Raw genomic sequence first — 16,541 nt, 5'->3', positions numbered from 1 at the left:
TCCCTCCCTCCCTCCCGCAAGGACAGCGCACAGTCTGCCACCGTCCGGCAGGTGGGGTGGAACCGAGGCCACGGCTGTCTGGTACCCCCCGCGGGCCTCGTGGCTCATGGGGGCGCCAGTGTGGGCCTGACGACTCTGCTCTCATATAGGAGCGTAAAGCTTAACATTCTTAGTTTCCACTTGAAAAATCAAGGTGGAAGATAATTTATCACATCTAAAATGAATACTCAAAGCTGGCAGAGGAGAGAAAAGGGGGAAAGTAAATTTGTTGAAATTGAAGCGAGACTTAAGGTAGAAGAAACCCTTTAATAAGAATTGTCTTGAAGGATGTCTAAGTGAAATTCACAGCACAGAAAGAAAGCGCAGAGATACTCAAGCAGACCTGTTCTCTTTTCACCCTCTTAAGCACACACGGGGAGGTCAGGAAGCCAGATTACCCCCTCCCCATCCAAAATACGGGAAAACAGAGAAGGCTGCAATCCAAATACTTCTTGTGTCCTTGAAGCCCGATGCTCCAGGCCATTTTGAGAGTAATTTAACCCCAGGGCACCACCGAAGTCCTGCTAACCCCCTGCCTGGACCCCCTCCAGTGCTCACTGAGGAGCCGCTGGGTAGCAAGCCATGGAGCCCTGGGAGCCAGTGTGAGGCGGGCTGGAGGGTTCAGGGGGTCAGAGGAAGAGGAGGAGGGGGTCTGCCCACCACATCGAGGCCAAGGGCAATGTGTGTGAAGGTGTGTGTTTGTGAGATGTTTAAGACTGTGTTTGTGACAGCGGGTTTGCATTGTGTGTGTGTGTGTGTGAGCTGGCGTGTCTGTTGGTGTGTGTTTGTATTTGTGTTTGCCTGTGTGAGAGTGTGTGCGCGTGTGTGCCCACCAGCCTGCCTAGTCCTGGAGGCCCAGCTTTCCGGGGACCATCTGTTTCCAATTAGCAGAGTCCCGATTGGGAGAAGGCCTGTCCTGGGGCAGCTCCCGAGCCCAAGGCCCGGGTGGGCCGGATCAGGCCCCGGTTCTGCTCCATGGGAGCCAGGCTCTCACAACTGGAGCAGCCACACAAAGAGCCCTCTCTCCAGCCACCAGCCTGGAGCCCAGGTCCTCCCCAGATCATAAACCTGCTCGTGAAGACATTCAGAAATAGTTCAGCCCCGCTCACAAGCATGTGCAAAGGCTGGAATTCCATTTGCTGTAAAGTTTTATTTTCCTTGGAGGGGGAGTGAGGGGGAGAGGAGTCCTGACCTAATTTGTTCTGGGGCAAAATACGGCCTCTCAGGCAAAGGACCCACCCGTACACGAACGCTTGCTTGGTGCGGGTGAATTCCACACGTGTGTGTCCACCTGCCTAACGCTGTACAGACACGCTGTTCACATCTTAGGAGCACACGTGGTGAAAGCCCGGCCGCTGAACGACGCTCTCAGCAAAACCGGATTTCTGATTAAGCTCGTGTGGTTCACGTGCATACATTAGGCACTAAATATAAACCGGCTGAATGACTAAATAAAAATTAGATTTAAAAAGTGATCTAGTACTGAGAGGAGGTTGGAAATAAGTAGTGTGTGTAAGACTCTAGACCACAAGCAAAGGCATGGGCTCAGAGACCTCTGGGTCACCCAGGGGTCTGGCATGGAATGTTCCAGCAATATTTACCTTCCTTCAAGTTTCTTCTTCTAACTCTCCCTGTTTCTCAAGCCTTCTTTTGAGATGGTGGGAGCCCTGTGGGTTCTAATTATAGCTGTAGACCAGAGCTGCTGTGAATGCCGCCTTTCTGCAGGACCTGGGTTTCCAGACCGGCTGCACAGAGCGGCTTATTGTCACCAGGAGGGGACGGCAGTGTCCCCGCTCAGATTCAGGAGGGCGTGCGGCCCGGTGGGCTCAGGCCCGAGACCCTCCAGGGCGTGGATCTGGGTGACTTTTTGTTTGGGGTCCTTAACAGGTGCTGCTTTATCACTTGGAGACAGTATCCACAGGCACTGTGTTAATGCTGATTAAGAGAAAGGCTCTTTTTAATAAGAAAAGAGAAAAACCCTTTGAAAGCCCCACGATTTCAGTTGTCTGGGATATAATTTCAAGTGAAGCGAATAAGTGATTTAAAACATCGTGATTCCAAAACCGATCAGAGGAGGAAAGGGAATCGGCCGGGCCCTTCCCGGCTGCCGCAAACCTCGGCCAGCCTGGGTCCCGGCGAGGCCCCGCCCGGCGCTCAGGCGTTGGGGTTGGTCCTCATGAGCTCCACGTCGGCCTCCACCATCTCCCGCACCAGCTCCTGCGGGCAGGGCGTGGGCGCGTGTCACGGGGAGCCCCAGCCCCCGGCCCCTGGGCCCTCCTCACCCACCCCGGAACCCCCCCCCCCCCCCGACCCCGGGGGCCCCTCCCGCCTGGCCGGAGCCCCGGAGACTCACTCACATCAAAGGCGACCCGAGGCTTCCAGCTGAGCTTCTGCCTGGCTTTGGAGCAGTCTCCCTGCAGAAAGTCCTGCGGGCGGGATGGGGGGCGCACGGTCGGGCGGGCGGTGGCGGCCTCGGCCGGTCACGCACGGCCCCGCAGCCCTGCAGGCGCAGCTGGGTGGGTCCCCGCGCAGCCCCGAGTCCCGCCCCGGGGACGCGCTCTGAGGGCCTTCTGGGCCTCACCGAGGAGAGGGGTCGTGTCCCCCGCCCCCCGCGGTGCTTGCTTCCCGGCTCCTCTCCCTTCCCGGCTCCCAGCCAAGCCCCCTCCCTCCCTCCCTTGCCTCCCCCCCTCCCTTGCCTCCCCCCCTCCCCTGCCTCCCCCAACTCCCCCTCCCTCCCCTCCCCTGCCTCCCCCAATATCCCCTCCCTCCCCTCCCCTGCCTCTCCCAACACCCCGACCCTTCCCTCCCCTGCCTCCCCCAACTCCCTCTCCCAGCTCTCGCAGTCCCCACCCAACACCTGACCCGCAGGAATTGGGTCTCTGAGCCGCCCCCTCTTTACTGACCCCCACTGCTGCCCTCAGAGCTGAGGTCCAGGTTATTCTGTCGGTCCTGTTCCTTCCTTGGAAATGCTGATCTCAGGGCTTCTCCTCACCGCGCCCCTGCCCCAGCTCCCCCCACCCAGGGCCCGGGCTCCTCTGCCCCTTCCCCGCCCCCGGTCCCACTGCGGCTCATTTGCTCAGTGGTGAGCTTCTCTCCCCAGCTGACAGGGTCTTATCAAAATATAAAAACACATAAAAGAGGGCAAGATGACTCAACCAGTCCCGCTGGGCCTCCCTGGACAGGGAGGGGCTGGGAACCTCCGGGCTGTCCTGCTTGGCCTGCCTGGGAAGGGAACCGGGGGAGAGTCGAGAGAGCCCACCCACCCGGCCCAGCGGAGCGCCCCCTGCCCACGACTGATGGATGGGAGGATGAGAAATGAGAATGTCAAGATGCTTCCAAAAAGAAAGTGAGGGCAGGAGGGAGGAGAGAGAGAGGGAAGAAAAAGGAGAGAGAGAGGCTCTGAAACAGACCAAGCTGCGTGAGCACCCCAGGCCCCAGGGAAGACATTCTCCCAGCCACATGGAGTACTAAAGGAGAGCCTCAAACCACCGCAGCGAGGAGCCTAACGGATGCTCAAGCTGCAGCTGAAATGTTTCTGCCCCATGTCAGTCAACTCAGGCTCTGGAAGGTGGATCCCACAGGCAGGCCAGGGGCGGGTGGGACCTCTGTGCTCACCCCAGCCCGGCCCGACGCACTCGGCCTGGCCCCACGTCTGCACTGTCTGCCCGGGGCTGTTCCAGCATGGCCCTTCCAGCGGCTCTCCACCACCCAGCCCCACATTCAGGCTGGGCTCAAGCAAGCTCCCAAAGGGCTTCACTGAAGGGCTGCCTTGGTCTCCAGCATTAATAATAGTCAAACAAGTTACTTCTGCTGGCCCTGAAAGTCCATGTGCAGAGTCCTCAGGAAAAGTAGGGTGCAGATATTATTGATTAGCAATTTAACACAGTGCTACATGGAGCTGGAAATATATGCGGAAAAACAAGTGAATTTATTTTTCTCTCCTTTCCCCGAGTAAACGTGTCTAGACTTCGAGGCTACTTCTGTTGGAGAAGAGAGTCACACAAAGACATACATTCTGCCTGTGTCCCCAGCGGGAGCTGTGAAACGTGGCCCCTGGAAGCAGAGCCCCAGTCTCTGCGGTGGTCACGCTCGGCTTGGGGGGTGCCGCCATCCACCCCACACCTGCCATGGCCTCCAGCCTGCGAGGGTGCAGAGCCCCAAAGCCCGTGCCTCTCCGCTGGCTGCAGGCGGCTCGGAAAGGGCACTCTGCATTGAAACTCTGTTTCCTGCATTTTCCTACAAGCAGCTCCTAATTTAAAAACAAGTAGGGGACGACAATTAAGGAAGAAGAAAAATGGCTTTCAAAAGCTCAGAAACAGACGTGCTACCGTGCAAGGGTTTCATTGAAACCAGAGACGCACCAGTAAAACTTCCCGATGCAGTTCTGAGCCCAGCTCCCACATTCCAGCCCGGCAGCTAGCTTTTGCCTTCTGCCAAGGCGCTGTCTCCCTGAAATTTAATTAGACCGAGAGATCCTGTGAAGGAAAAGGATGAGGTTCCATTAAAACAAAACGTCGGCTCTGGACGCCAGCTGCTGTGTCCGAGCTGACACCTAGACCGGCCCCTTCTACGGAAGACAGGGACACGTGGCTTGTTTTATGCTCAACCCCTCTTGAGGGGCTTTCCTGCTTGTCCCCAGTGAGTCCGTTAGGGAAAAGGTAAACAGCTGGGCCCGCAAGGTTTGGGGCCCGGGCTGGGGTACTCGAGGCTGGCCAGTGGGGAGGGAATGTGGGGCCCGGGGCTCGGGGGCAGGCCCAGCATCCTTCCCAGCCGCAAACCCTCCCCACTCGCGTGGGATCGGCTCTGAGGACAGGTGGGGAACCAGCCGTGTGCTTTGCTCTCTGCTTCTCTTCTGACAGTTCAGTCCCTCCTTTATTTATAGGCTTAAAGCCTTAGTATGACAACAGCGGCCGGAGCTGAAGGGACGTGATGATTTTATGTACAGTTTTCCCAAACGCACGCTGTGCACTGGGTGGTCTGGACCTTTTCTTTAGGAGGGAGACAGGACCGCTCTGGGAAAAATGTGAGGCGTTTCTATGTGAAGACCACGTTTCCTGAGCTCCGGCTCTGCGTGTCCTCCCGTCTCCACGGCTGTTCCTTAGGTGAGCACTGCAGTTTCAGCCTGTGATTTATTCTTGTCGGATTCAATTAGGGTTGGCTGAGCGGGTCCCAGCGGCAGGGCGGCACAGACGCCCGCGTGCAGACGCCCCTGCTCTTCCGGGTCCGCAGATTCCGGGGCCGCCTTCAGGGCTCGTCCTCCGACGGCGGGGTCCAGCCCAGAGGCTGAGGGCCCGAGTGCCCGTGGGCGGAGTAGCAGACCCACGCGGGTAGGAAGCGTGTTTTGCTGCAGTAATTTTTCTGGCTTTCCTGGTTTCTGTCCTTGTTACAGTGACGTGATAAAGGGCCAGGCCTGATCCTGGAAAAGTCATCAGGCTGGTTCCTGAGCCCCCAGCAGTCAGCACAGAGCCGGAGAGCAGGCCCGCGCTGCCGGCCGCCACCTCACCAGACCGCTTTCCGCGCCGGGGGCGTCTCTTCTCTGCCAGGATGAGGACCCACCTCCAGTGGGTGGCCTCCCCGCCTCCCCTGTGCTCCGGTCAGTATTCAGCACACTCAGCCCTCGGCTGCCCACCCGCTTTCCTGGAAATCACCCGGGGAAAGCTGTGAGGCAGAGTCTGTCACATTTCTTTCTAAAGTTCATGCTCTCATTTCTTTTTCTTGCTCTTTCACTGAAGTTACTTTAGGAAAATTTTTAATACGAAAGTTAACATCCATTTTATTTTCAAGTGGCGCGTCTCCTTAACAGGGCTGTCTGTAGGCTTTCCGAAGGGCATCGGTTTGGGTGGAGAACAGCCAAGGGTGGGCGCTCTTCGGGCAGGAGGCTGCTAAACGCCCACAGCGCACACAGCAAGAGCTGGACTCCAGCCTGTGACTGAGAAGGGGCAGACGGCCCGGACCGTTGAGGCTGAGCCACCTTCCAGGACCTGAGAGCCGAGCGTGAGGACTGCTCCAGATTCATCAGCTTCCTTCCACTTTGCTTAAAAAAGCAAAACTGAGGAATGGCTGAGGCTCCCAGGGAATAAAAGAATGCCAGTGAATGTGGTTCCTCGTGTAACTCGATGCTAATGCCTTCCTCTTGGGGAAATGCTCCTTTTTAGAAAGACAGAACTGCTCACAACGACAGCAGCAATGGACAGTCAGTGGGAAACACTGGCCCAGTCCAGGCTGGAGACGCGCAGCTGAGAGTCAGCGAGAGTGAGGAAAAGGGCCGAGCGGGGACCTTCCCCCAGAAAGCCCGCAGGAGAGCCTGCCTCCCGGGGGCTGGTTCAACGCCTCCTGCTCTCGTGTCCTTAGCTGTGAACCGTCCCAGAGAGGCGGGGAGCGCAGCGTGGGGAGCACCGCTCACCCCCAGGACCCCCGCCATGGGCACCCACGGAACTGAAGCCCGGCCTCCCCTCTAACAACAGGGCTGATAAGAGATGAGGAGAAAACAGCGGGTGTCTGGTCTGCTCAGGAAGCGGCCTCAGAGGGGCTGTCCGTCAGCGGGCTGCCGTTGGGCCCTGAACAATGCTGGGCTCTCCCGCGCGGAAATCCAGTCCTCAGCACCGCCCCGCCACCTCTGACCCTGGAGATACGGGGCAGCCGGTGGGGCAGAGAGAGCAGCCTGCCCAGAGACACTGGCACCTCTGCTGGGGGCTGCGGGTGGGGCCTTGGGACATGCGTCCCGGCCCCAGGGCTTGGGGGGGCGGCACCTGAGCGGGTCCCCAGGAAGCTTCTGGGCTGGGAACCACGATTTGTCATTTGGAATGAGCTCCTGAGAGCTACCAAACCCAGGCCTGCAAGGCCACCTCCCCGTGCACCCCAGACAGGGGTGAAGGCATCTACCTAACGCGCAGCGCTTTCTGGAAAAATGAACGAGAACACAGACTTCCTGACACGTCCACTTCTAAATTCGTAAATAAAGCCTATGGTGGTAAACAGAAAAAGTGTTTGCTTTATAAATGGAGAAGCCAATTAACAGCATTTATAGCGCAGCCTACGTAGAGATGTCTGTTTTCATTTGTATTTTGAAAATACGGGTAACAGAAAGAGAAATGTGGTTAGGACGGAGGGGAGAGGCCGTCAGACTATTGCTACAGTGGAATATGGGATGAAGCGCACCAAGTTCCTTGGAAACAGAGCTGGAGCAGACGTGGTAGAGACAGTCCTTTTAGGCTGAGGTGAGCATGGGGGCCCTCTCCTTGCGGAGTGGACACACGCCCGGGACCCAGGCTGGCTTCTGTCCCCAATGCCAGCCCCGGGCGCCCCCTCACAGCCGCATGCCCTCCCAGGGCAGAGGAGCGGGCCCCAGAGAGGCCAGCCCACCCGCCTCCGGGCCTGGCTCACCCGGGCTCAGTCTGTGCCCGGTTTCTCTCTCTTTCTTGCCTGTGCTGGCCCTCGCTGGGGTGCAGGGCCTGCCTGCTAACTGTGGTGGAGGCACCCTGCTGCAGAGCACGGCTGCACTGTGGTGTGCAGCTTAGCTGCTCTGCGGCACGCGTGGGATCTCCCTGACCCGGGGATCGAACCCACACCTCCTGCTTCGGCAGGAGGCCCCTCTACCACCGAGCCCCCAGGGAAGTCCCTGAGCCTGCTTTCTCAAAGCTGCGCCCAGGTTGCTCTGAAGGCGCCAGTGAGGCGGGGGGTGAGCGTGGCTGCACGCGCCCTGGTGAGGCGCCTCCTCCCCACCCCGGCCCGCTCCCTTCTCTGTCGGCTGTCCTCCAGGATCCGAGGTGCTACCAGGGATGACAGCCCCAGGAGAGCGTGGTCAGTCCTGCCGCGGGAGCCTCTGGACCCTGACGCCCTCCCTGACGCCCTCCCTGACGATCACTCTGAGCGGTGGAGGCGGGGCCGCTGGAGGTGGCAACACAGGGCTGGTGCACGAGAGGGAGATAAGACTGTCGGTGAGCTCAGCACATCCCAGGCTTCAAAGCCAGCAGCGTCTTTGTCGGAAATGACTGGTTACTGTTAATAACTGGGCCGAGGGTGTGAAGATCACCCAGGCTGGGAGGAGGTGACACAAAGCCCGCGGAGAGGAGATAAAGCGCCTTTAAGTGGACGATTAGAGGGGCTGGCTGCTGGCTGGCGGCCCCTGGAGCACGAGGCTGGGCGGCTCTGCCTCTGCCGTTGAGGCCCTTCTACCCTCCAAGTGCTGCAGGTACACCAGCCAAGTAAACCTCGAGGCCCGAATGCAAGTCAGGAGACCCTGGATCTGCCGCAGGAGGCCCCTTTCCTGGGCACGGAAGCACCTGACAAGCACCGGGGGGCCAAGTAAACCTCGAGGCCCGAATGCAAGTCAGGAGACCCTGGATCTGCTTCAGGAGGCCCCTTTCCTGGGCACGGAAGCACCTGACAAGCACCGGGGGGCTAAGTAAACCTCGAGGCCCGAATGCAAGTCAGGAGACCCTGGATCTGCTTCAGGAGGCCCCTTTCCTGGGCACGGAAGCACCTGACAAGCACCGGGGGGCTAAGTAAACCTCGAGACGACCCAAATGCAAGTCAGGAGATCCTGGATCTGCCTCAGGAGGCCCCTTTCCTGGGCACGGAAGCACCTGACAAGCACCGGGGGGCTAAGTAAACCTCGAGACGACCCGAATGCAAGTCAGGAGACCCTGGATCTGCCTCAGGAGGCCCCTTTCCTGGGCACGGAAGCACCTGACAAGCACCGGGGGGCTAAGTAAACCTCGAGGCGACCCGAATGCAAGTCAGGAGATCCTGGATCTGCTTCAGGAGGCCCCTTTCCTGGGCACGGAAGCACCTGACAAGCACCGGGGGGCCAAGTAAACCTCGAGACGACCCAAATGCAAGTCAGGAGATCCTGGATCTGCTTCAGGAGGCCCCTTTCCTGGGCACGGAAGCACCTGACAAGCACCGGGGGGCTAAGTAAACCTCGAGGCGACCCGAATGCAAGTCAGGAGATCCTGGATCTGCTTCAGGAGGCCCCTTTCCTGGGCACGGAAGCACCTGACAAGCACCGGGGGGCTAAGTAAACCTCGAGGCGACCCGAATGCAAGTCAGGAGATCCTGGATCTGCTTCAGGAGGCCCCTTTCCTGGGCACGGAAGCACCTGACAAGCACCGGGGGGCTAAGTAAACCTCGAGACGACCCAAATGCAAGTCAGGAGATCCTGGATCTGCTTCAGGAGGCCCCTTTCCTGGGCACGGAAGCACCTGACAAGCACCGGGGGGCTAAGTAAACCTCGAGACGACCCAAATGCAAGTCAGGAGATCCTGGATCTGCTTCAGGAGGCCCCTTTCCTGGGCACGGAAGCACCTGACAAGCACCGGGGGGCTAAGTAAACCTCGAGACGACCCAAATGCAAGTCAGGAGATCCTGGATCTGCTTCAGGAGGCCCCTTTCCTGGGCACGGAAGCACCTGACAAGCACCGGGGGGCTAAGTAAACCTCGAGACGACCCAAATGCAAGTCAGGAGATCCTGGATCTGCTTCAGGAGGCCCCTTTCCTGGGCACGGAAGCACCTGACAAGCACCGGGGGGCGGAGGCCAGCTCTGTGTTCGCTCACCTGCAGCCTGACGCGGGTGGGGCACCCCTCAGCAAGGAGGCCGAGGCTGGCCACCAGGGACCCGCACGTGCAGAGGAGGGCTGCTTCCTTCCCCGTTGTGAGGGGACCTGCTGGGCCCTAGACACCCACCCCCTCCCTGCCCCCGATTAGTACAATGAACACGGGCTTCCCAGGTGGCCCTAGGGGTAAAGAACCTGCCTGCTGTTGCAGGAGACGTAAGAGATACGGGTTTGATCCCTGGGTCTGGAAGATCCCCTGGAGGAGGGCATGGCAACCCACTCCAGTACTCCTGCCTGGTGGGCGACAGTCCATGGGGTCGCGGAGAATCAGACACGACTTAGCAACTGAGCACAGCACGGCATCGATGAATGTTGTGGATACAGGGAGGCACCTGGAGCACGGGAAGGAGACTTCTTCCTTTGGGTTTTTCTCAATCTGAAGAGCACGTCAGGCTACTCGCCTTCAGGAAACCCCGCTTCCATAACCCTCCCGCCCGCCTCCTTCTCACCCCAAACAGAAATGACACGGCACTCACGCAAACACGCATTCCCTCGCTGACCTGTGAAGAAATGCTGGGGCTAGCCCGGCCACGGGCCACATCCAAATTCTTGCTTTTAGGCTGTTTCTCTGGGGAGTTTCTCAGTTGAGGGAAACTTAGGACAACTGCTTCGACACTTGTTAGTCAGGTTTCTGAGAGGCGTGGCGGAAGGCGTGCATGAGGACGGACGTCACGTCTGACTGTCCATTCTTTCGCTTTCCTGGCAGCGGGAGGTTTACCAGGTTGAGAGGCAGCCACGCTGCCCGGTTACCTGGGGTTTTCCTTTTCTGTTTTTGTAAGAGAAATAGAAGCCCTCCCTGAACACGGCCACAGAGACGCTTAGACACGACAACGTGACGGACGTCATGAAGCCCCCTGGGGGTCGGGCGCCGGACCGGAAGGCGCAGGGCCCTCAGCAGGACGAGCCCGCCCAGAAAACACAGCAAGAACGTGCTCTGTGGACAGTCGTCTGAGGGGCAGAGGGCTCTGAGCAACACAGACGAAGCTGAGCAGCGGGACCCACAGTGTGCTGCAGTGCCGGGTGACCAGATGGCCAGAATCACGCTCACGGTCCACCGTGCGGGAGGTCCTGTCCCAGCAACGGAACTGGCGGTGCTGGGAAGGAGACGGCCACGGCCGGTGGCGGGGAGGGCGGCGGTACAGAAGGTGTGTGCTCGCCAAAGCGCCGGTCTGCCCCCTTCGGATCCGTGCATTTCGGCTGCCTCTGCGGCTCAGCCTTGGAGCAGTGTGGCCTCGGGGGAGTCCCTCAATGTCCCCGAGCCTCAGGGTTTCAGTCTGTGAAGCGGGGAGAACGTCGCCCGCCAGGCAAGGCCCGTGAGGGTCAGGATCCGGGTGGCGTCGGCCGGCGTGCCTCTAAGGTCGCAGTCCATGGGAGCAGCAGACCGGCTGTCATCACCGAGGTGGGGGAGCGGCGCTTCCGGCTTCCTGCAGTGACATCAGGGATGGAGCGTCCTCTCCGCGCAGGGGCTGTCTCACAGCTTTGCTTTTATAGTTCTGTCACTTTGACCTGCGCCCCAACCAAACTTCTATTTTTAGATCATAATTTTCGAATAATGGTAACCGATTTTATATTTAATTTTCCCCCAGTTATTGTAACCATCTCACACGCTGTTGACTGTTACCAAACCTTTACTGCCTCAGACGCTGGGGGGGCAGTAGCCGGCATGACAAAGCCCTGTCCTGAGCCTCGGTGTCAACAGGAGGGCCCGTCAAGGGGGCGGGACGTGTGACTAAGCCCTTTGAGGCCACAGGGGGTTCAGGGCAGAAGTCGAGGAGGAGGGGGGCTTGAAGAACAGTGGGAGGTCCTCCCTGGAGCGGTGATGTTCATCAGTGATTTGATGATGAGAGAAGCGCAAGCAGAGCCCTTGGGTCTCGGGGATGGAGAGAAGGCCCCCGACTCTGCACAGGGCGTCCAGGGGGGCAGAGCCCAGAGGAGCTGGCGACACCCTGACCTCCGGGGAATTCCCATCATGGGGCCCAGGCCCTTGGCAGCAAAGCCACGTGGTCATGTGGCTTTATTCAGTGGTCGCTGACGGCCCCTTAGAGGACGTGCAGCTATGAACTGGCCACCTCGGCGTGCTGTGGTTTGAAAGTCTGCTTTCTGATGCCCATGTGATTTTTGAAAGTAAGTATGGGGTTGACTTCTAGCTCTGTGTCTTACAAGGGTGAGTGCGTTCTTCTCCCCTGGAGACTCACACACATCCCCCTTCCCTCCTAAAATCTGCCAGTCTTTGCTGTGCTTGAGCCTCTCAGCCTGGGAACATCTGGCCACTCTTGGGGGCTGAGGTCTGGACAACCGCCCTGCAGAGTCAGGACCATGCCCTACGGGTGGGCGGGTCACGTCACCCCTCAGGCCTGCCGGGCAGAGGGCAGGGCCCAGCGCTGCGCCAGCACCCACTGTGGGGGTGAGGAAGGAAGGGCTGACCCTCCCCTGGTCCAGCGAGAACACAGTGGACCTCTCCTGGGCCACGGGCTCCTCTTCTGCCAGAAGCTCTTGCAAGGACGGGTCGCAGCACCGCAACCTGCTTGAGTTTGACTGTTTCCACCCCAGTTCTCTGTGAGGCTGTGATGTAAAGCTCCGCCAGCCGGTTCCACTTCAAGATTCATGGCCTTGATCAGCCTCCAGTGGAGTTCAGAGACTCTCGTTCCTCGGGCCCCGGGTCTCTGAGCACAAGCTCGCTGGTTTCTCTGACCTCAGCAGGAGCGGTGGGAGATGGTGGAGGCAGGGGGGATGGTGGGCACGCAGATGACCGTAGACGGTGGCAGCCAGGACCAGGGGGTGTGCTGAGGATGCCAGGTGGAGGGATGCGGTGGACATGACCTGCTCCCAGGGGAGAGAGACAGAAGACTCGCCAGGAACTGGGCGGGGGGTGGGGAGGGTGGGCGGGGAGGGGCGGGGGCGGGATTCGGGGAGAACACCCGTGGGAGGGGGCTCCAGTGAGCGCCTCTCACTGCTTCCAGAGAAGGCGCTACCAACGAAGTTCCAGAGTCTCGTTTTATCGGTATGCCCTGACTTCAGACAGCGCCTCTTTTTCAAGGACACGTCTCCTTTTCATGATGATGACGCAGAGGCTCTTCCAGAAGATGGATTTTGTAAAATCACCTGTGATCGCCTCTATGGCTCTGAGGGACACACTGGCTTGTTCTGAATCTTGATTCGATGTCAGACTCTGGGTGGAGGAGGTCTGGTTCACCCCACGGGGGAAGCAGGCCCACAGCACCGTCCACGCCCCACCGGCAGGCAGCCTCGCTGTGCCCAGCCCAAGCAAGCAGAGGGTTAAGCCAGCGGTGTCCACGTGTCCTACCGACACGTCCCCTCAGCCTGCGGCTGCAGCAGGAGGCGGGGGGGAACCTTTCACATGACATCATAAAAGCCTGATTTATCGCCAGCTACCAAACATCTAGAAAACCATAACATCCTTTCAGGAAAACGCAGTGGAAGATAATCAGGCTGACTTTGATGGAAGCTTTGGCGGCGACTCCGTGTGGCTGGCTGTCCTGGAATCCAGGCAGAGACTGTTTGCAGCCGGAGTGGTCGTCGCCGCTGAGGCTGGGGTCCGAGCTGTGTGCTGCCTGCGGCCAAGAGAAAACAGGAGCCTGTGTCGCCCTCTGCCAGCGTGCCCGAGTGCTTCAGTGCGTGTGAGAGTCATTTGGAAACGCCAGCCGTGCCCACACGGGAGGAATCACGGATCACGGGCGGTGGGCACCACCTGTGTCACACGACCCCACAGGTCCCTCCCGGGACCCCGCTGTGCACGCTGCGTTGTGTTCCCAGAGTGTGCACCCCATCTAAGAGGAGCCGTCATCCTTAGTAACCAAGGGGCCAAGAGGTGCTCGGAGGTGTCCAGGAAGCCCAGGGCCGGCCTCCTCCTGCATGAACGTCCGACCTCCGACTGTTGCTCCTGTGCAGTAACTGGGTCAGATCTCCAGGCAGGAGCCGTGTCTCCTCTGACGTGTCTGCAAACAGACCCCGGAAAGGCGAGCACAGGCGGGCGAGAGCCTCTCAGGGGCTGGGGTGGTCGTCCAGGACTCCGGCCACAGCAAATCCACACCACCTGTTGGCACAGACCGTGGCCCGCCTTGGCCCAGCGACGCCTCCTCTGAAGGTCGTGGGTCTCTGGGGTTTGGGAGGACGGACGGGAGGACTCTGCTCTTGCTGGTTTTGCTGCTTCCCCCACAGAGTGTAGCTTGGACTCTTCGCAGGATCACGGGCGACTGAACGGGACCATGAGAAGGTTCCTGGGAGACTGGGGCTCCGTGCGGCCCCCAGACAGGAGAGGTCAGAGGCGCTCAGCCTGGCTCCAAGCTGTCAGCCTGCAGAGGGGCCTCCGGGCACATGGAGCTGCCCTGACCCACCACTGCCAGCGCCCCCACCCCCCCACCCCCCACTTGAGTTCCCGACAAAAAAGTGCTGCCCCGACCCCCCAGGGCCAGCAGAGGATGGCCGGGTGGGCGCGGGGCCAGCCTCGCTTGCAGAGCTGGGGCAGAAACTCCCAGCTTGGGCTGTTCGCAGAGGGTGGGAGCGGCACTGGGGTCCCTCCGTCTGTGGGTGGGAACACAGGCAACTTAGAGCCAGTGTCCCGGGGGGTGAGGGGCCTGGGTGGGAGCACCCCTGTGGCTGAGACTCAGTGGTAGACACGGGGCACACAGAGTGGTCGGGACACGGGCACGCAAGCCAGCACCTGGGGTCACTCATGGGGTTGCGGGTGGGGGCCATCGGGGCTGGGGGGCCAGGAGACAGGCCGGGCTCTGCAGTCAGGGTGTCAGGGCTGAGTCCTGAAGATCAGGTGTCCCACCTCAGGCCGCAGAGGGCAGGACAAGCCCTCCCCCTTAGAGGGCTCAGCTCTCCATCCGGACCCAGCCCACCCACACTGAGCCCCAGGACGCGCCGCCACAGAACCCCAGGAGCGTGGGGCTGCAGCGCCTTCGGCCTCCCCCAGGGAAAGGCAGTCTGTCCGTCCCAGCCCCGACCACAGCCTTGAATGAGTGCTTTCCCCAGTGACCGCCCAGGGGAGGCTACCTGCAAGACTAACCACACTTGCCCCCGACTTGATGAGAACAGGCCTGGAGCGCTGAAATGCGGGCGATGGCTTGGGGCCGGTCACCTCTCCTCGCAGGTTTTCCCAGGAGCGTTCTTTAGATGGGACGACCTAAGCGGTGCTTGTTCCGAGGGGAACCTCATGTCTCTACCATCCCGCGCATCACGGTGTCCACCCCGAGCGCGGAAGGCCTCTCTCTGCGGCGTGGGGTTCTGAGTGGCTCGTGTGTTTCAGGCTGCCTGCGGAGCAGCACTCAGCACTGTGGGAGGTGCTGTGTCTTATCTTATGTCTCTATGCAGAGCTGCTCCATGAGGCACAGTCTAACCTTGTAGCTAGCGGCACCACGATTCTGATTTTATACGGGAGAAATCCACGGCAAGCATCAGCTCTGATAACCCACGTGCCTTGCCGTTACAGTGACGTTTCGGACACCTGGTAAGAAAACGCAGTTGGAGTTTCCCCGATCCTTTATTGCCTCCTCAGTAAAAATGCAGAGCTGCCGCACAGAGAGTCATCAGGACTTTTAGTTTCGTGATACTTTAATTCATGGGTCGCTGAGCTAATTACCACTCCCAAATGATAAAACATCGTAACTACTGACAATTTTAAATGAAAGTGTTTTCGTGAAGCAGCTGCATTTTATAGGCCTGTGTGCAGACTGACTGTGAAACACACTGGCTGCTGCCTCTGTGTGGAGCTTCCCGCTGACGGAGGACCTAACACATGGACCGGCTTCTCAGAGTTCTCCGAATTCGCTGCTCTAAAGTCACGGCTAAGGGCTATAAAAGCAACATGGTACAAAGTCAGAAATAACGAGATCATGCCCTAACTTTAAGGCATCCTCTTAAAATCTCGAAATGTAATTACAATTCTTGCTTAAAGTGTCAACTTATAGTCCTGTCTATGAAACACCACGCATGTGCAGGGGCCGGTCACCTCTGCTTGCAGGTCACGGGGCTGGGCCCCCCGGCGCGGGAGGCGTGCACCCTCCGCCTCAGAGTCCGGACCCCACGAGTCTGTGACGCCCCCTCGGCAGCAAGTGCAGGAGAGAATCACGCGCTCCTCGGGGATAGCAGCCTCGTCCTGACTCAGCCCGAGTCCCAAGGACACGCCATTCACTCCCCAACAGATGGGAGAACTCAGTTTCAGAGGTCAGCTCAGGGGTCAGAATATCTGATGACGTCTCAGCCTCTAAATGTAACAGTTACGCTAGGCCAGCAGCATCTGACCTTCCGGGAGCACGGCTGACACCGCGTTTCAGCCTTCCTGATACGATGGCCCTTCACCTACGATCCTGGAGGAGTGACTCCTGTCCTGCACCACGACGGCAGGCTGCCTCAGAGCAGGTGCGGCCGCCCGGGGCTCCTGCCTGTCTCCACACCTCCCCAAGTGGCCGGAGGGCATCTCCTGCTCAGTCAGGCCAGGGATACAGACCCAGGGATGGTCTCAGCCAGGGCCACAGACCCGGGGGACCCTCTCAGCCAGGGCCACAGACCCGGGGGACCCTCTCAGCCAGGGCCACAGACCCGGGGGACCCTCTCAGCCAGGGCCACAGACCCGGGGGACCCTCTCAGCCAGGGCCACAGACCAGCGGCAGTCTTCCCAACCGCCTCTTCCTTAGACTGAAGGCAAGTTTCTCGTATCCTTCCTATAAAGATATTTATGTTGCTTCAAAGATGGCCCTGATATGTCACCGTCCTGATGGCTTTTTAAGAAAATAGCTCTAAGCCGTCTTGTTTCTTTACGCGGGTTTTCTAAGAGTTTTCCCAGCTCATCTTTCAGAGAGCCCTCAAAAGCCTTTATTAAAGTAGGAACTGGCATTCTGTCCAGTCTCCTGGCCTGGGACCCT

At 59.4% G+C, this 16,541-nt stretch overlaps 1 protein-coding gene across 7 annotated transcripts in view; it reads right to left on the bottom strand.

Moving 5' to 3' along the window:
• Positions 1 to 1,968: 1,968 nt before the first annotated feature.
• GMDS (GDP-mannose 4,6-dehydratase) overlaps positions 1,969 to 16,541 on the bottom strand; it is a 434,715-nt gene continuing 420,142 nt past the window's right edge. For all 7 annotated transcript variants that reach the window (XM_086370928.1, XM_086370929.1, XM_086370935.1 and 4 more), the window contains 2 exons: positions 2,397 to 2,465; positions 1,969 to 2,256 (listed from right to left, as the gene is read on the bottom strand). In XM_086370928.1, the coding sequence (XP_086227054.1) occupies positions 2,194 to 2,256; positions 2,397 to 2,465 (132 nt within the window). In that variant the 3' untranslated portion in view covers positions 1,969 to 2,193. The remainder of the gene's footprint in view (positions 2,257 to 2,396; positions 2,466 to 16,541) is intronic.

The sequence above is a fragment of the Bos grunniens genome, chromosome 23 (genome assembly GCF_055505025.1).
Source record: "Bos grunniens cultivar Pamir isolate PY7600 chromosome 23, Bosgru_T2T1.0, whole genome shotgun sequence".
In the NCBI taxonomy this organism is placed as follows: domain Eukaryota; kingdom Metazoa; phylum Chordata; class Mammalia; order Artiodactyla; family Bovidae; genus Bos; species Bos grunniens.
The sequence above is the reverse complement of the archived record's forward strand: the minus strand, read 5'-3'. Positions and strand labels throughout refer to the sequence as shown.